The following is a 19,062-nucleotide window of genomic DNA, read 5'->3' on the forward strand; positions in this document are numbered from 1 at the left end:
GAAAATTACATTTTCAAACTATTTTCAAATTACACATTGAAAATTATATAAAAAACTTTAAGGACCAATATTAATTAAATTTCTAATAGATTGAAATAAAAATATAATAAATTTAGTTTACGATGTTAAATAAAATAATACCTTCGCGAAACTATCAAATTAAAACGTTAGTTTTAGAAATAATTTATTTAAAAAAATAGTGATGCATCTAAATTAACCCGACAGCATATAATCCATGTGTATTTACTTCAATCAATAATATTGTTTTTTTTTTTATTAATATTGTATATTGATAGGTAATTGCAACGTTGTCACATTTTGGTAAGCAAAAGTATGAACGCTCTTAAGCCATTGACAAGAAGAATAACGACTTGAATAAAACATCGTTCAATTTTTCAAATATCGAAGAAAAAACGTTCTGTCATACTTGAAATGCAATCAATGATCTCCATTAACTACGCATGTATTTAAGCAAATAATATAGGACTGTTTCTAGGGTTGGTTTATTTAATATAAAAAAGTCAAGATGGCTAATTCAGTGGAACCTTCTGGAACAGCGTCTGAATTTGCCCCTAGCGAAATGGCGGTTTCTGAGCCCGAAGAAGGTACACTTTATACATTTAAGTATATTTGTTTAATTGCAATCATATTCTACTAGTTGTTTTGATATATTACCACGGAGACTGAATATTAACACTAAACGAACCGCTACTACTGTTCGAAATAGGTAATCGTAATGTCTATATGTGTAATTATAAAAATATGTACCTACATAACCACTCCGATCGTTCTGACCTCAAGTTAGAATACCCTTTTTTATAAGAAACCAGGCTACGAATATTTGGGGACACGAACCAAAACACCCCTATCCAGACTAATTAAAAAAATCATTTCCAAAAATTAACCTGATCGAAAATCGAATCCAGGACCTCATTATGCAAAACTGTGCTTACTGCCACGGAAATCGTCTATTAGGAGAATATACACATGATCATTTCGTAACTATTAAGTGCAAATGGGTGTTTGCTTTCAATAAACTTTTATACCCCACCGACTCAGAAGTAGCTTGGTACTTTCTTCCTTCAAAACCGAGGGGAAATTAATTACATTTAATTAATTTCCCCTCGGTTTTGAAGGAAGATCATGTAATATGTAATGAATGATGAAAGACTTTATTAAGTTCTTTCACATGAAATCAACTGTATAAGAAAACCACCTAAATCATTCAGATCTTATGAAACGTCTCGTGATCCATGTGGTCCCGGCATAGAATAGGCCACCCCTTCCTTTCCCATAAGTGTCGTAAGAGGCAACTAAGGGATGGGCAGCAGCGTCCCTCCTAAATCATCCCTAAAAGGCCAATTGTGGTTGCTACCCCGCCAGTCAAGCGTGGCAACTACTTGCAAAACTCTCCTTATGGGGAAGACTCCTATTCAGCAGTAAACAGTTAACGGCTAATATGATGATATGTCTCGTGCGGGCATAAATAAACTACACAGTACAGCTGCTATTGCAACAGCTAGTCCAGCTCTGCGGACATCGTTCCCGCCGTATCCTCCCTACGCAACAGAACCAGCGCCGTCGTCGATTGCCGACACTATTGTCGCCGGCCGGGACCTCAGGATGCAGCACAAATCCACACTACAGAGGCCTATTCGACCATCACCGAAGCCGGCCCGTCCCAGGTCATTTGACTTTTCTTCAAAAAATTTTACCAAATTGTTTAAATACGTATTTCCGCCTCATAGAGTTTCTTTTAACAAATCAATATCATGTATCAATGTCAAAAAATATTTAGGAATCTCAATTTTTGTAATAGTACTTTTTAACCTACTTCAAAATGTGGAGGTTCTCAATTCACAACAAAATTTTAGTGTGCCTATTTTATTCGATGTCTTTGCCAGTTCGGAACCAAGTTCATACCTTAGAACCAGTATGGTCGCGCACAGTACGATTTCAGAGGAGCTTCCTGCTGCGAACACTTAGGTTGTGGAATGATTTTTCTGCCGAGACTCTCTGCTAGAGACTACAGCGTGGGGTTCTTAAATAAGGACGTATTAAGACTTTTTAAAGTAATGCGCGCGTGACATCCCTGGTTTTACAGGCGTCCCTAGGTTACAGTAAGCCCATTTACTATTGAAAGGGCCGTATGATTATTTGCGACGATAGTACATTTGTAATAACTACTAGATATCTACTGTATCCCCTGGAAGGGAATGTAGATAATTTGGTAGCACCCTATAGGAGTAATCTATATAGCTTACTCCTATACTAAACCCATAATAACTTGACTGAAGTCTATTTTTTTTACTGTAGTAATGGTACCGCGATTGAACACGATCTCACCAGATGGAAAGTAATGATATGCCCTAAGATGGGGCTCACAGGCTCACGTTTTTTTCAAACCATTATTAGATTGTTAACAAACTTCAGAAAAGGCTTGGCTTTAATTCAGATCAAACTAATTTTAAATAAATTAGCGCCTGAAGCTTATGTCAAGTTATAAAAAAATAATTCAATTTCAGTTATCATAATCGTATTTCCATCAAACTGAAAATATTTCCAGAGGCCCAAAAGCCACAGACGTGAAATTGTCGAGACGAGCGACGCGGGCTCACATGCGTTGCTTACGGCGGCACGGCGCCGTGCTCTCAGACCGTCTGGAACATATATCGAAGCCCAGACGAAGAGCTATTATATACCTTTGGCGGGAATACGCACATACATTGCCACCAGAAACGGTTTGTTATCAAACATTATACGAGGTAAATTTTGCCTTGCCATTTTTTTTATGGACTAAATAAAAATATTCGATATTCATAAACGTAATTGCATAGCGTTGGGAATAGTACAAATCTGCTGTGTTGGTAGAACGCCACAAGGATCTGTCCTAAGCCCTAATGTTTATTGTTTTACAGATTGCTCGTTTACGATCAATGTTGGATGCAGATGAGCCCTTCAAACCGGATCAAGCCTATGAGTACTTCGTTAATTTACGCAAGACAAAAAAGAAAAGTAACACGTAATTTATTTTTGATATTTTTTTGAATTTTGTTATTATTTCTAAAGAAAATTTGTGTAGTCTCTTTCTGCGTAAATGCAGTGTTCGTATAACCATAATTTACTTAATCATTATTCCTATCAAATATATGGTGTACTCGTGATATAAGTCATTCGTCATTGGTGATATGATGGAATTATTGGGACACATTACAAGTAAACTCTTATTTGTACTTTTTTTTTTCTTAAATTGAAGGACACGAGTCAACCAAATAAAGAAGAACGTTTTAGCTGTATGCACTGACAAGAGATTCGTGTGGGCACGGAACGCAACTATAGCCTTCGCCAAAGGCATCCAACAAAGACTATCACGGTCTGGTCACTACGCTCTCGCTGACAGGTTAATTTAAATTATTTTAAAAATCGCAGGCTGAAGAACAAAGACCAACCATTCGCATAGTCAGGGAGATAGAATCCAATATTCTTTTTCAGTCTCAGAATGTCGTAAAAGGTGATTACAGAAATAAAACACCCAAAACCCAAGAGAAAGAAACTTCGAGGTGAAATCCTATATAAGCTTTACCAGACTGTAATAGCAGGCTACTAGGCAGACCATTCCTAACATTGGAATATTAATAAGCTAGTCAAAGAACAAGAATCTCCTGTAAGTTAAAACCCTCAATTGTTTATGAAAACGACTGACAAATGAAACAACACCTTTGTTCACTAGAAGACAAGAATGCTTGAACAAGTGTATGTATAATTGCTTAAGGACTATGGGTAGTAATGTTTATTTATACTTGGAACCTAGACTGAATATGTGTATTTTATGATATTCACGGTGTGCGTTTATAAACGACGATTATAACTTATTATCCAGTGTAGATTTAGTTAACATAAAAATTATAACCAAAGCTTTTTCTCCTTGTAGTTGCTTTGTCACAACCTAAGTTCTTATTCAGATAGGTCTTTAGGTCAACTGTACTAAAATTTTATGTATTTTAAACAGAATGTTAAGGTTATCCAACATTATCTTGGATGAGATTTGCAACCACGTTATGCATATGAAGACACCGTCCAGGCGTTGCATTCATCCTAAATCGCGCTTCATGATGGAAATGTCGGATAAGGTATCATGTGTTACTGCAATCACATTGTTTATATAATTATGTCTACATTTAACAACTTTTTAACATAAATTCAAAATGCAAGTATATATCATTTATATCAATTATAATTAATGTCTGTATTTACACTGATTGATTGATTTAATTAATGATTTAATAAAACAATGACTATTTAAAAATGCTTAAATCTAAGTTTACTTGAATAAGAGTATTTCTTGCTTTTTTTCTTTTCTTTCTACTGTTGTATATACTTTTTAAAATAATAAATAAACTTAATACCCAGATTGCTGTGTGGATCGATGAGATAATAGCGGAATCAGATGACCGTATGTTGATGATGGACTTCGATGAAGATGATGGTAAGAATAAACTTTTTTTTTTAATACAATAGTAGAATAATCGCTATTAAGAACACAAGATAGCAATGAAAAGGTAAGGACTCGATTTGAAATTGTGACCATTGTTCATGTTGTATAAATACCACTATTTTAGTATTTAGATATTGAACGGTGTGGACTGCCGTTCGGTGAGCGTGGACTGTAGGGGCGTTGGTTCAGGCTGGAGTGAAACACAGGGATTACTATTCTGAAGCCTCCGGTACCGTCTGAAGAGAGTATTTTTTCTTCTTGTCCTATTTCTTCTCGAGTGTAGTGCGTCGCTGCCCGGAAGCGAATGCCGCTCGACGGGAGGCGGCCTATCTTTATACCCGCCCGCTCGCACGATAACGTTTCCAACTCGCGATAGCGATCTGTGCGAGCGGGACGGGGCGAAAATGAACGAGACGCGTGTCTCTTCAGATCGGTACTCTATAGCGTCTATTTATTTATTTTATTTCAATTTACAATTTCTTAATTCTATTTATTGTTACAATTTCTATTCGTAGGTAATAATGACAACACGCAAAGGAATACTTTATTTAACTTACACTATCTTAAATCTATGTAAATCTATATAAAATAACAGAATACAAAACGATTAACTAGGACTTAACAACTATAAATTACGATATATACAAATAATGTCGCGAACATAATCTCCCGCCGCAGCTCTCGTAGCTGGAGTTAACTCGTGTTCGCGTTGCTCGATGTCGATGTGGGCAGTATGATCAGCTTCTTAGTGGGTCGCCGTAGGATGCCCTTGTTCGTCCGCACGTCGACTGCTCGGATCTCGCCGTCTGGTCCAGGGTAGGTCGCCACCACCACGCCTCGCGGCCACGTGTTGCGAGGCAAGGTCCCATCAGCTATCAGGACCAGGTCGTCCATTTTGATGGCTCCGTGTGTAGCTCGGGGCTCCCGCCGGTGTTGCAACTCGGGTAGGTACTCCTTCACCCACCGGTTCAAGAAGCAGTCAGCTAGCCTCTGGCTGGCACGCCACTCCTTGTGTCCCGCCGCGTCGCTCTCTGTGAAGCTGCCTGGCAGTGGGACGCGCGATGGACCGCCCAATATGAAGTGATTGGGGGTTAGGGCGCATCGTCGTCTGCCGATGTTGACACGTGGGTTAGCGGTCGACTATTGAGGGTGTGCTCGACCTCGACCAGCAGAGTGTGGAGGACCTCTTCCTTGGGGGCCCGCTCGTTCAACGTGGTGGCTAGTGCGGTCTTCACGCTACGCACCAACCGTTCCCACGCACCTCCCATGAAGGGTGCGCTCGGGGGAATGTAGCGCCACCGGATGAAATGGACTGATGACTCTTCTTGGATGGCTTCCTCGGCTGCTTTCTTCAGTTCGACGTCAGCACCTTTGAGGTTGGTGCCTTGGTCGGACCATAGCTCAGTGGGACACCCTCTGCGGCTTATGAAGCGCCGCAGGGCCATTATGGCGGAGTCCGTGCTGAGGCTGCCGGCGATTTCTAGGTGGACTGCGCGCGTCGTTAGGCAGGTGAAGAGCACTCCGTACCGTTTCTGGTGAGTGCGGCCCACTGTCACGGTCATAGGCCCGAAGTAGTCTAGGCCGGTGAACGTGAACGGTCGTTGATGATGCGCCAGCCTGCTCTGTGGATGGTTGCCCGTTGACGGCTGCGCCGGTCTTGCTCTTCGTAGGCGGCACAGCTGACACCTCTTCAGTTCACTGCGGACGGTGTGTCGTAGGCGCAACACCCACAAGTGTTGTCGCACCTCGTTCGTGGTGATCTCGAAGCCGCCGTGGTGAAGTTTCCGATGCACCCATGCGATGTATAGGCGCACCCAGGTGTGGTTTCCGTCGACGATGGGGGGCTCTCGTTGCTCGGCTGACAAATCGGCGGCGGCTGCTATTCTCGAAGTCGCAGAATGTCGTCGTTGTCTATGACGACCGACAGCTGTATGAGTCGACTGGATGACGGCAGCTGTTTCCCTTGTTTCAATACTGCGATTTCGTCGCCGAACGCCTCTTGTTGTATCGCGCGAATCCATAGCCGTCGCGCGCGATCTAGGTAGTGTGTGTCTATGGGGATGAAACACACAGATGGACTATTGCTGTTCTTGATTTTCATCTTCGTCTTCTCTCTATCGACTTTCTTCGTGCGGGTCCAAGTGGGGTCGGCGCTCTCTTTCTTCTTGTTTCTCTTTCGGATGGCGGTGCAGCGTTGACTGGTCGGTCGCAGGAGGTCGATGAACTGCAACACCCGTGCTGAACTGCGAACAAGTTTCAACCAATTAGAAAAACGTGACGGATCGGGTAATGCTATAGACAACTGCGTCGCGTTCTGTAGCTTGTGTACGCGTTCTTCTCCCGTTTCCGCTTGACTATCGTCGCTCGTACTATCTTCACGCGGCCACTGTTCTTCATTTTTGTCGAAATTCCTTTCGACCGGTTGGAGACGTCGCATTGCCGATTCATAGTTGTACGGCGGCACAGGGTCGTCCTTCTTCCATAATAACCCCGTCTCGTATCCTTCCGCCGGTAACGGACGAGTTTTCTCTTCTAAAATGCGTAGGGCGCGACGTTCCTCTTCGTTGTAAGACCTCTTCGGTGCGATTCCCAGCGATTCGAGCGCGAAATGTTGCTTCATCATTTCTTCCATCGATTGTTCCTCTTCGTGTGTCGTCACTATGTGGCTGATTCTGTGCACCTGCTGTCTTGTCCTGCCGCGACTCGTACCGTGCAGTACCCATCCCAGGTCGGTGAGTGATGCGACCGGCTGCGTGTCGGATCCTCTTCTAACTTCGTGGGCCAGCAGTAGGTGCCAGTTGTCTTGCCCCAACAGTACCGTCGGTTTGCCCTCTTCATAGACCAATTCCCTCTCTATGTCCCGCAGATGTGGACAGCCCTTGATGACGCTGCGCGGTACCGACTGCGGTGATAACTGCAGTCTGTCCATCGTCCGTGCCCCCACTGTGTATTCTTGTGAATTCCGCCCGCGGATCTTGAAGTGAACACGCGTCGATTGAGCTGCGTTGATCCGTGCCCCGGCCACACCTTCCATGTAGAATGGTGCGGGGGGACCCGTAGCACCGATTCGCTCCGCCACCGTCGTCTCGATGATGGTGCAAGTCGACCCGTCGTCCAGTAGCGCGTAGGTGTCGCACGTTCCCGTGGGACCGGTGACTCGTATCGGCAGGATCTTCAGGAACGCGATCTTGTCGTTTTCCCTTGCCGATGCGGTGACTGCGGCGGACTTGTCCTCGACGACGTGTGTTGTTACTTCATTCTCCGGCTGTTGTCGCGTGGTGTGCAGCAGAGGGTGATGAGTCTGCGTGCACTCATCTACTCCACATCTCTTGCTCTTGCAGGCGTGGCGAAATCTTCTTACTTTGAGGCAGCGGAAACACAGCCTATGAGTCTTTGCTAGCTCCCACCTCGCCGATGTGTCCGCTTCCTTCATCGTCTTGCAGTCCGATGGAGCGTGTCCCTCTCGTCGACACATCGGGCACGGTGGTGTAGCGGGTTTCTCCTGCGTCGTGTATGTCTTCGCCGTCTTCCTAGGAGCGGACTCCCGCCGGTCTTCGGACGGTATCTCCTCGGCGGGGGCGAAGTTTCCACATCGTGCGGCGGTCCTTTGCAGGAACTGAGAGAGTGTTATGAGGTCCGGTTGTCCCTCCGGTTGGTCGTTGGCGAAATCGTAGTACTTGAAGCGTAGTACCGACGGCATCTTCTCTGTGACGTTTCTCACTATTTCTTCGTTGTAGAGGTAGTGACTCTTGTTCAGCGCTCGTATCGTGGCGACGACGTTCTGCACCTTGCTTGCGAAGAGGCAGACGTCTCTTGCGTTGTCCGAGAGTCGTGGTAGCGCGCGGAGTTTGTTCAGTTCGGCTGTGACGAGTGCTCCAGGGCGGCCGAACCTCGCGGCTAACATCTTCATCACTTCTTCTGCGGTCGTAGACCCGACGAATAGGGAGCGTGCCGCGTCCTTTGCGGCCCCCTTCAAGCTTCTGCGCAGTCTTGCTAGGTTCTCTTGTTCTGTGAGTTGACTTGCGCTCTCTTCATAGGCCATCTTCCATGGTAACCACTCGCTCGACGATCCATTGAAGACTGGCAACTCGGTGACTCTTGACGCTGTGGAGGGCAGTATGTTGCGAGCGGCCATCTGCATGGCGATCGCAAACTCATTACAATCGATGCCCACCTTCAGCACCGGTTCTTCCTTCTTCATCGACTGCATCGCTGCTGCTATCGTAGGCATGGCGGCATGTGGGTCAACGTGGCGTGCGTGGTCCCGGTGAAGTGCGTCGCTGCTCGGCTGTGGCGGCGGCGCTCTCGAATCCTCTTCAACGGGTCTCGATGGGACGAACCCCTGACGCTTGCCGGTGACTTCTTCTATCTCTGGTACATGCGGCTCCATTGTGAGTGCCAGCGTGCTTCGACGAACCCAATCCGACGTTCGTTCTCTTCTGACGGTAGCGTCGTCGTCTTCTACTTCCTCGTCGTCCTCTGATTCGGCTTCCAGGGCGGCGACACGTGCAGCAGCCAATTCCACCTCCTTTCGAAGTAGCTCCTCCCGTGCCTTGGCCAGAGCCTTCTTCTTCTGCGAGGCCGTGGTGCGAACCGTGCGTGCCGTGCCGTGCTTCGGTTCCTTCTTCCTTGCTGTCTCCTCTGTCGTTCCTGTGGCTTCGGTAGTCTCCGTGGCTCCTGTGGTCGTCGTATCGCCGGACGTGTTCGTAGTCGATGTGGTGGCGGCGGTAGACGACGTGGCAGCGACAGAAGGCATTCTGACAGCCGCAGACGACGTGGTGGCAGCAACGGACGGCGTGGCAGCGACGGACAGCGTTCCGGCGGCCGTAGTCGACGTGGTGGCGGCGGACGTTGTGGCTTCGGTGACGGCGATTTTTTGTTGCGACGACTTCATGTTTCTCGTAGTCGGCATTTCAGCGATCCGGCTTCAGAATGGTCTTCCTCCAGCGATCCGGCTTCTCGATGTACCAACGGTGTTCCTCCAGCAATCCGGCTTCTCGAAGGACCACGATGAACGGTGTGGACTGCCGTTCGGTGAGCGTGGACTGTAGGGGCGTTGGTTCAGGCTGGAGTGAAACACAGGGATTACTATTCTGAAGCCTCCGGTACCGTCTGAAGAGAGTATTTTTTCTTCTTGTCCTATTTCTTCTCGAGTGTAGTGCGTCGCTGCCCGGAAGCGAATGCCGCTCGAAGTCCGTCTTCTTCTCATGCTCTCCCCTAGGGGGGAGCCGGGGAAACCTGTCCGGGGTTTTTTACCCCTCTCAGGTGGTCTCTATCCGCCGCTCATTAATATGAGCGGGTCGTTGGGGTGAACCTGGTTCTTAACGTGCCGCCCCGTTCACTCTGCGCGGTCTTCGCCTGCCGGGTGAGACCCCGTGGGGGAGGCCCAGCAAACTGCCAGCGTTTGAATGATCGGGACGGCATTTTCAACCCTCATCAGAGGGGGAGGGGTCTTCATGTGTCCATGGCGTCTTCCTCTGGGTTTTCTTGCACGCGAGCTATTAGTTCGCGTGCGTAGGGCTTGTGGTCCGGAGGTCGCGCGTGCAGGGGCGCTATTCCCTTTAGGTGGTCCCAGCCCGATGCGTCCGCACGCGCGAACATCTTCGTTGCGAGGCTGCCGATGAATTCGTTCAGCGGAGGGATCTTTAGGTCCCTCTCCAAGGTGGCGTTCCTTACGTATTTATGCGCGCCGGCGATGGTGCGCAGTGTAAGGTGTTGTTGCGCGCTGAGTTTCTTCTTATTCGACGCAGACGCGTAGACATACCATGCCGGCGCTGCGTACGTAAGTCGCGGTCGGATGTAGGTTTTGTAAATGGCCGTCTTTATTTGGAGAGGGAGTCTTCCTGTCAACGCTGGGCGAAGGAGGTGCCTGGCCACCCTGGTCTTGTTGCAGACCCCCTTGATGTGGGTGTTGAAACTTAGACGCCGGTCGATGTTCACCCCCAGGTAGGTGACGGTGGTAGACCACTCGATCGGGGAGTCGCGCAGGTGCAATTTGGGAGGGCAGTGACGTTGTCCGAAGTAGATCGCCTGCGTTTTGCGCACATTCACCGACAATCTCCAGTCGTCCAGCCACTTTGGTAGGGTGTCGAGTTGCCGCTGCATTTTCAGCGCTGCGTGCTTCTTGCCGATGGATGTCACTATGAAGGCGGCGTCGTCGGCGTACAGCGCGAGGAGAGACTCGGGGGTAGTGGGAATGTCGTCGGTGAACAGCGCGTAGAGCGCAGGCGATAGGCAGCTTCCCTGTGGTACACCCGCGCGGATGGGTCGCTCTCCCGAACAGGTTTGTTCCACCGTCACCATGAAGCGTCTTGAGTGGAGGAATGAGGCCACTATTCGGACCAACCTTCTTGGTGTATCGGTCTGAGTGGCCATTTTATACAGTAGACCGTTGTGCCACACGCGGTCGAAGGCTTTCTCCATGTCCAGTAACACTGCAATAACGTGCTCGTGCTTATTGTGGGCGCTCGTTATGACGTGCAGGACTCTGGTCAGTTGCAGTGTCGTGGAGTGTTCCGCTCTAAATCCAAACTGCTCCAGGCGTGGTTTTAAATGTGGTTGTAGATGTTTGAGGAGGAGTTTCTCAAACACCTTTGACATGTGTTGCAGTAACGTCACTGGCCGGTACGATTCCGGTTTCAGTACGTTCTTACCGGGCTTAGGCAGCGTGATGACTTTGCCTATCTTCCAGTGGTCTGGGAAATGCCCTGTGCGTACTATTCCATTGTACAGGCGCGTCAGTGCCGCTATAGTGCGCGGCGGCAGGTGACGCAGCGCCGTATTTGGGATGTTGTCGCTGCCGGGGGCTTTCCGAGGCTTCGTCTTTCTGATTTCACGCTGCACTTGTCCCGGTGTAAAGACAATCGGATCTTCGTGAGGTGATAGTGGCGATGATAGGTACTCCTTCACGAAGTTGTCTATCCGTGCAACATGATCACTATTTGAGGATGGATTGAGCTGGAACTGGCGCTCTAGGTGATCCGCGTGAATCTCCGCTCGGTCTACTGCGCGGTACCTCGGTGTTCCGTCGTTCGCCAGTAGAGGTCGGACTGGGGGGTGGGAATTTGTTAGCCGGCGACACAGGCGATGAATGCTGTTCCAGTCGTCACCGGCTTCCTCTACGTATCTTTCCCAACTCTCCTTTCTGTGGGACTCGATGTCACGCTTTATTTCTTCTGCAAGCTTGTTTAACCTCGTTTTGGTGGTGGGGCATCTGGTGGCCTGCCAGTCTCTGCGCAGTCGGCGCTTAACGGCGAGCTTCCTCTTTATTGCAGCCGGGATGGTATTGGTTGTTTTCGCTACCTTTCCCGGCTGAGATGCGTTTTGCATGGCGGCCTGTATGGAGACTGACAGGTCTCCCGCAAGCTGTTCGACGTCGGCGGAGGTTAAAATTGCCCTCGTTGGCGTGTTGTCCTGCATGAAGTCCGTGAATTTCCCCCAATCCGTCCGGCGGCGCGGGGCCTGCGGCGTCAGGAGCACCGGGGTCATCAGGATATCCATGCACACGGGAAGGTGGTCGGATTGGACGTCCTCCAAGAGGACTTCCTGCGTCAGTTGGCTGTCCAGTCCCTTGTAGAGGGCTATGTCGAGCACGTCGGGTATTCTTGCGGCGTCGTGGGGATAGTGTGTAGGTACCTCTGGACCATGCACAGCGATATTTAGTTTCTCTACTATCCCCAGGAGTTTTCTGCCTTCGGCGCTGATTATGTTGGAGTTCCAAGCCGTGTGTTTACAGTTCCAATCTCCTGCGGCGATGGTCGGCAGCGGCTCCTTGAAAAGGGCCTCGACGTCGGCCGTTGCAAGTTTCGTTGTCGGCGGTTTGTATACTGCAAACACACGGATGGGATTTCTATTGTTGCACAGCTCGATCCCAAGTGCGTACATCGATCCAAGTTGCACCTGTGGGAGCGGCTGGTGGACGATGTTCCTCCTTACTAGGACAGCCAACCCGCGATACACCCTTCGGTCGTCCGTAAGCTCGTCCTTGCGGTATGCATGGTATCCCGGTATGTGGAGTGCGTCGGCGGCCCCTAGCATCGTCTCCGAGATGAGACACACGTCGACTTTATACTCCACGAGCATCAGTTTCAGTAGGGGCAGCTTCTTGCGGATCCCGTCCGCGTTCCAGTGAACTATTCTTATCATGCTAGCTGCGATAGTTTCACCAGGCCCGCGGTTATTACCGGCAAGGGGTCTGCGCCGGTTTGTACCGCGACTAGCACCTCCATCAAGATGTTAATCATCGCCCTCATCAAGTGGTTGTTGTTGGAGGTGCTGGATTCCAGTGGCTGCTTCGCCATCTTCCCCTTGACACTTTCGTGTTGTGGCGCCGCGCTTGATGCGGCCTTTTGTGTGGCGGCTTCGTATTTTGTGGGGGCGGCGACCGCAAGCGGACGGGTTGTTTTTGCCGAAGCCTGTGTCTTGGTCGGCGCGGCCTCAGTGGGTGCGTCTTTGCGTTTCCCTTTCTTCTTCTTCTTGCCTCTCTTCTTTTTACGGGGTTTTTCAGGCAGCTGTTTCCCTCTTTCTGTAGCCGGGTTTGCCGCGGCCATCAGGTTGGATTCGTTGGTGCCGCCTGGGAGCGTCCTATCTCGCCCGGCGAGTTGGCCTGTTGTTCTGGGCGCCGTGCCCGCCTTTCTGTTTCTTATTTCTCTTTTGAAAACAGGGCAGGCGGGGTTGTTAGCGGTGTGGTTTTCTCCGCAGTTTGCACAGGTCGGAGGCTCCTCTCTGGGCCGCGGGCAGTCCCTGGCTACGTGTTCACCCCCGCAGCGGACACATGCCATCTTCCTGTGACACCCATGGGAGGAATGCCTGAAACTTTGGCAGCGGTGGCATTGCGCGGGGCCGTTCTTGCCCCGCCAGGCTTCGATTTTCACCCCCGGCATGCAGAGTAATTCATCAATAGCGTATATGCCGGGGGTGATGCCTGGGGTGCGCTTGATCTGTGCGTGAAATATGCACCCCGGGCGGCCCTGACGTGCTTTGATCTGACGGATGTACTCAGGAACGTATCCCAGCTCCGTCAGGGCGTCGGCAATGTCCTCCACTGGAGTGTCGGCTGGTATGCCCCGGATGGCCACTTTCAGACTCCTCTCCGCTGGCAGTTGGTAGGAAAACCAACTTATTTTTTCCGATTTCTCGAGGTCGGAGAGGTACCTCTGGATGACACGGTACTCATCCTCGGACCTCGGGGTGAATCTCACCCCTTGCCATAGGGGCGGGCGTTCGGGGCGCAGTTCAGCAACTTTTTCAAGTTCTTGAAGTGGCGCACCCAGTCGGGCAGGTATTCCACTATTAGCGGGGGCAATCTGGGTCTTTTTGCCGCTGGCGGGGGCGGGGGCGGTGCAGTGTCTCTTGCTGTGCTTGAGGCCGCGCCTTGGTTTTTCGTCATGTCCGGTGGTTGCGTAGGGGCCCTTACTGCGCCCGCATATGTCTGGCCCTGTGAGTGGGCTGGCACTGGGAGTTCCCTGGGTCTCAGCCTTGGGTCTCTCTGTGGCAGTGGAGTCGATATCTGCGGCGGTGAAGGCTCTTGGCAGGGACGCTTGTGTCCCTCGTTTGCCGCGGAATCTGGGCTTCTAGGCCTTCGGGCTGGTCGTATGGCTGCCAGTTGGAACGATCGACCCATCTCTCTTGCCAGCTCCATCTCCTCTATTGGAGGCGACGGCTGGTCCCTCAGTCTCTCCGCTTCATCCCCCACCAGAGCGGCGATCCTCTCTTTCATTCCCTGGGAGAGGAGGTCCGCGGACAGCACTTGCGCCAAAATCAACGAGTCTCGCTCTAATGTTGATTTCGGCGAAAGGCCGCCCGACGAACCCCCCCTCCGGAACTCGGAGAGGCTCGCCGCCCCCGGCGGTGGCATGCCGCTCGAGGTGAGGAACGAGGTGCCCGCCTCCGCGAAGTCTTCCGATGGCGACGGTGATGCGGGCGATGGGGGGACGGCGGCTTGTTGTTGTGAGGGCCCCTCTGTGGTGGTCCTCGTTGCTGGATGCTGTTGTTGATGCCGGTAATTTGCACTGGTGACACTGTTTGCACTATCACTCGGCACTTGTTCGCCGCACTGAGCTTGATGCCTTAGTGTCGCCGGTAAACCGGCGCGAGGGATGGTTACGCCTGCACGGTTACTGCACGGCGCGGTTGCATCGTCGCGTGGCGGGTTTGTCGTACCCGTGGCACGTTGCGCGGCGCGGGAGCGGGAGCGCTCTCTCCCCCGCGAGGGGGAGATCGCTGTACGCGGGCGCTGCGCACGGGCGCGCGCTGGAGGGGGGGCAGCGGCGGTTGAGCCCCCCTCCTGCGGTAATGGTACACTGTGGCCCTGATAAGGGCCTTTTTCGTCCGGCCGCCTGGCCGGGCTCGGCATTCTTCGAATTCTTCGGATTCACCTTCCTTCTGCTTCACAGGTCGTCCTCTCAAGCAGTCGTCCGCGATCCCTTCATTCTGGGGATGCCTGTCCCCGGATGGACTTCAATCTTGGGTAGGCGGGGTGGGCTATTCTCAACTGTCCGCTCCGATGACAGCCGGTTCGTTGCCTGGTACGTTTGCAACAACAAACGCACCAGACAACGTCTTCTCTCCTTGGTGCTGGCTACGGTGAGTTCGCTGGATCCGTGCGGTGCGACGTTGAGGCGATGGCGGGGCACACTCGAAGTTACCGCTTCGATGGTGCTAGTGCGGCGGTGCACTCGGTGGAGCTGGTACGGTGGTGCACAAGATGGTGTAGCCGCGTTGCTAGTACGATGGCGCTGCCGCGGTGCTGCTCGGTCGAGTTGCTGCGGTGGCGCACACGCAGGTGTTGTAGCGGTGCCGAAGCGGTGATGCTGCTGCGATGTATCTTCAGTGCTGCCAAGCTGCTGCCAAACTTTCCCTTCTTGTCGCTTCGACTGCTGGCCGATCCGAATGCCGCTCGACGGGAGGCGGCCTATCTTTATACCCGCCCGCTCGCACGATAACGTTTCCAACTCGCGATAGCGATCTGTGCGAGCGGGACGGGGCGAAAATGAACGAGACGCGTTTCTCTTCAGATCGGTACTCTATAGCGTCTATTTATTTATTTTATTTCAATTTACAATTTCTTAATTCTATTTATTGTTACAATTTCTATTCGTAGGTAATAATGACAACACGCAAAGGAATACTTTATTTAACTTACACTATCTTAAATCTATGTAAATCTATATAAAATAACAGAATACAAAACGATTAACTAGGACTTAACAACTATAAATTACGATATATACAAATAATGTCGCGAACAGATATAATAAAATATGAGGAAAATGGGGTTACTAATTAGATAAAAAATTTATTAGTAAATGTATCATGGTGAACAATAGTCAACAAGTTCAAACAATTACGTTTCTTCACGGTCACCCCACTTTTCTCTGAAGCAGAAACTTTCGAGTCTGAGGTATGCTTAATTTATAATTTCGTTTTAATAAGAAGAAATGGAACAGTGCGATGCTGATGCACTAAAGCCGGAACCGGGCACTGATGCAGCTCACACAGAGGGCATATCTGGCTCTAGAAGAGAAAATCTGACAGAATCTCCAACCCCAACTGCCACGCCTGATGATACTCCATCTGCAAGTGCGCCCGCGACCCCTGCCGAAACTCCAAGAACTACTCCGAGGTCTTCAAAAACAAATATGTAATTAAGTGAGTATTTAAGTAATGTAACATTTTCATCCCCGTGTTATAGAATACACACTCTGCTCTTGCAAAATTAAGGTAAGTAATATTAATAGAGTATCTGCCTATAACAGATATCTGACAATATTGGCAACGAATCTCTAAATAAGTTTGCAAACGCATATATTTCAGGAATTCTCTCTCTATATATATACATATATATGGCATACTGTATATAATATAATATAAAAGAGTCATTTAAAGAAATCATAATGCTGTTATGTATATTACAAATTTTATTTACAGACATTATAGGACCCTATGAAGCAGGAGGTGATATTGGATTTACCGATGACTTTCTTAATATGATTGGCAGTGTAAGTATATCGAAATCTGAAGTCAATTATCTCTTTTTAGTTCTATCTTCTTATAATATAATTAATGTTAAAAAGGAGATTGATCTAAAAACCATTTTAAAAGGATAAATTGTCATGTTCGCAAAAGGCAAATAATAAGAGAAATTAAATACGAGTAAATAGGTTTAATAGGTAGGTGGGTACCAGTGGCGTAACAATAGGGTGGCAGGGCTGGCAAAATGCTACGGGTCCCCGACCCAAAAGAACCCCGGCTCTAGAGGCCGCGGTCGGCCGCGTGCCAGGATTTTTTTTTTACATTGTACCAGTGTATTTTATTTTACTTGAAAAGTTTTTTTTTTTACTGATAGGGCCTATGATGGCAAAAGAATTTGCCACAGGCCCCATATGGTGTAGTTACGCCACTGGTGGGTACTATTATAGATACAGGATGTAAGATACAAGGTGGTACAAAAAACAGCTGATTCAGATGAATGGTCTGAACCAGATGGCAGATTATTTGCCCACCGGAAATGTACCACAGCCATGTAATTAACGTTTCTTAGGTAGGTAGTGTCGTACGCTTGTGGCTTTTTTTTTGATATGTGAAAATGGAATGGTAACCCCGCCTGCGCTAATGGTATCCGCTGGCAGGGCACCAGTGAAGGGTGATCGATGAAAATGAAAACAGGCCAGTTAGCCCATCATGATGAATTCATCAGGAATTAACCATAATAGTTTCCAGGGGAACCGCGAGGAGGTCCACCTGATTAGGTATATTGCTAGCAATGGGATTCTCAGTCTCCATTACTAACTATTGCTAGCAATATAGAAAATATATGCCAGGTTCACCTCCTCGTGGTTCCCCCTGGAAACTATCATAGTTAATTCCTGATGAATTCATCATGATGGGCTAATTAGCCTGTTTTCATTCTTATCTATCACCCTGCACTGGTGCTCCGCCAGCGTATCCCGTTAGCACAGGCGGGGTTACCATACCATTTTCACCCATCAAAAAAAAATCTATACCTACCTATGTAACCTACTTACGCACATAGTTAACTGCAGTTAAATAGATAGGTAGGTAGGTACATATTTACCTATTTATGCTGCCTATCTAATTTCAATTATTACTTACTCTCTGAATACATGACAATTTACTCTCAAGTTAGTTACAAACTAGCATAAATATTGCATTACAACATATATGATAATGATGAACTCATTGGCGGGGTTTCTTTAGGATGGTGAAAACTGCAAGATATTGATTATAGTGAAAAACTATGGAAGGAGGTCCGGTCCCTCTATGTACTTCTGTATACTTTAGAAACAGTCCTAAACAGTAATAAAATGGAACCTGATTCTACAGCTCCAACTTGACGAAATACCATCAATACTCTGAAGACTTCAAAACGATATATTTAATGTGAACAAATATCAAAGATGTTAAACGGATAAAATATTATTTTTAACAGAAAATTTAAAAATATAGTAAAATTATATTAAATACATTTCTGTTTTTTATTCACATCCTATACAAGTGAACACGCCTATGTAAGGTAATTATCTATTACGTTCTTTATTTTAAAATTATAAAATATTAGAAATCTTTCTTCATTTTCCCTTTTTTTTTTATTTAATTTGGCTTTAATTTACATGATTTCGTATCTTCAGAATCGTGTTCATTTGTATTGGAGAATGGAGGATGATTTCAAGTAGGTAAATCTAAAATTATTCCTTTCATTTTTATCATTATTTACCGTTTTCTTATTTTGATTTCAGGGTGGTCTTCTAAAAGGTCGTAAGTATTATACAGGTGTTGTTCATAAAAAATATCATATTTATTTCCAATTGGTTGATAAGGATTGAAAAAAAAAATTATATCGGCACAATATACAGTTTTCTTAAATTTAATTTCAGCGCAACCCTCATACTTAAAATTTACGAGTAAGTTTTACATTTTTCTTTGATTAAAGCTAGGTAAAAGTAACAGCGAAACTAAATACTTTTCCTGAAAAAAAAAAACATGCCTCGTAGTTTATTATAAAATCATTGTCGAAAAATGACGAAAAAAATTGTGTCTCCTAAACTAAGTTTACAGATGAATGCGTCATGTTAGCACCTAGTTAGTACTTTTTACAATTTTTGTGAAATATTTATAAATAATAATAATATATATAAATAAAATGAATATATTATAGTTATATAATGAATTCATTATTTATTAATACTGGTTCAGTAACAGTAATTCATTACTGGTTGGGTATATTGCTAGCAATAGGATTCTCAGTCTCCATTACTAACAATCCCTTTCTCCCCTGACACTATCAGTAGGTACCATATTTATACAAAATGCATTTGTCCAGGTGAAGCCATGCAAATGATCCATGATGGAATGAAGAAGGAAAATAGCAAGGGTTTTCTGACGATTAACAAATTCAAAAAGAACCATTCAGAGGCTGTTGACAGTACTTTTTTTCTATTTTTGTTATTTTGAATGTCATTTACGAGCATATGTATGCATACCAAAATAATTTATATAATCTACCTGGGAGACACGTTATTGTAACATTGTCAGAGATATTTTTTCTT

General features: G+C 47.4%; 1 protein-coding gene across 3 annotated transcripts; it reads left to right on the forward strand.

The window, feature by feature from the left end:
* Positions 1-99: 99 nt before the first annotated feature.
* Positions 100-17,920, forward strand: LOC116413524 (uncharacterized). 3 transcript variants are annotated; one of them, XM_052892819.1, is made up of 10 exons: positions 100-605; positions 1,520-1,685; positions 2,567-2,741; positions 2,919-3,022; positions 3,257-3,400; positions 4,010-4,130; positions 4,411-4,486; positions 15,929-16,144; positions 16,424-16,494; positions 17,714-17,761. In XM_052892819.1, the coding sequence occupies exons 1-8, from the start codon at positions 527-529 to the stop codon at positions 16,138-16,140; spliced, it is 1,077 nt and encodes a 358-aa protein (XP_052748779.1). In that variant the 5' UTR covers positions 100-526; the 3' UTR covers positions 16,141-16,144; positions 16,424-16,494; positions 17,714-17,761. The 3 variants fall into 3 exon arrangements, with proteins under 3 accessions (XP_052748779.1, XP_031769080.2, XP_052748780.1); XM_052892820.1 differs by having other exon boundaries at positions 102-605; positions 15,932-16,144; XM_031913220.2 differs by lacking the exon at positions 15,929-16,144 and having other exon boundaries at positions 17,714-17,920.
* Positions 17,921-19,062: the final 1,142 nt, after the last annotated feature.

Source organism: Galleria mellonella, unplaced genomic scaffold, assembly GCF_026898425.1.
Source record: "Galleria mellonella isolate WM207_F2 unplaced genomic scaffold, CSIRO_AGI_GalMel_v1 utg171, whole genome shotgun sequence".
In the NCBI taxonomy this organism is placed as follows: domain Eukaryota; kingdom Metazoa; phylum Arthropoda; class Insecta; order Lepidoptera; family Pyralidae; genus Galleria; species Galleria mellonella.

Bases quoted from the DNA above. Each gene is read 5' to 3' on its own strand.
- LOC116413524 (XM_052892819.1), top strand. From the start codon at position 527: ATGGCTAATTCAGTGGAACCTTCTGGAACAGCGTCTGAATTTGCCCCT. The intron at 4,131-4,410 runs GTATCATGTGTT...CTTAATACCCAG, and splicing joins TGATGGAAATGTCGGATAAG to ATTGCTGTGTGGATCGATGA. The intron at 4,487-15,928 runs GTAAGAATAAAC...CGTTTTAATAAG, and splicing joins GGACTTCGATGAAGATGATG to AAGAAATGGAACAGTGCGAT.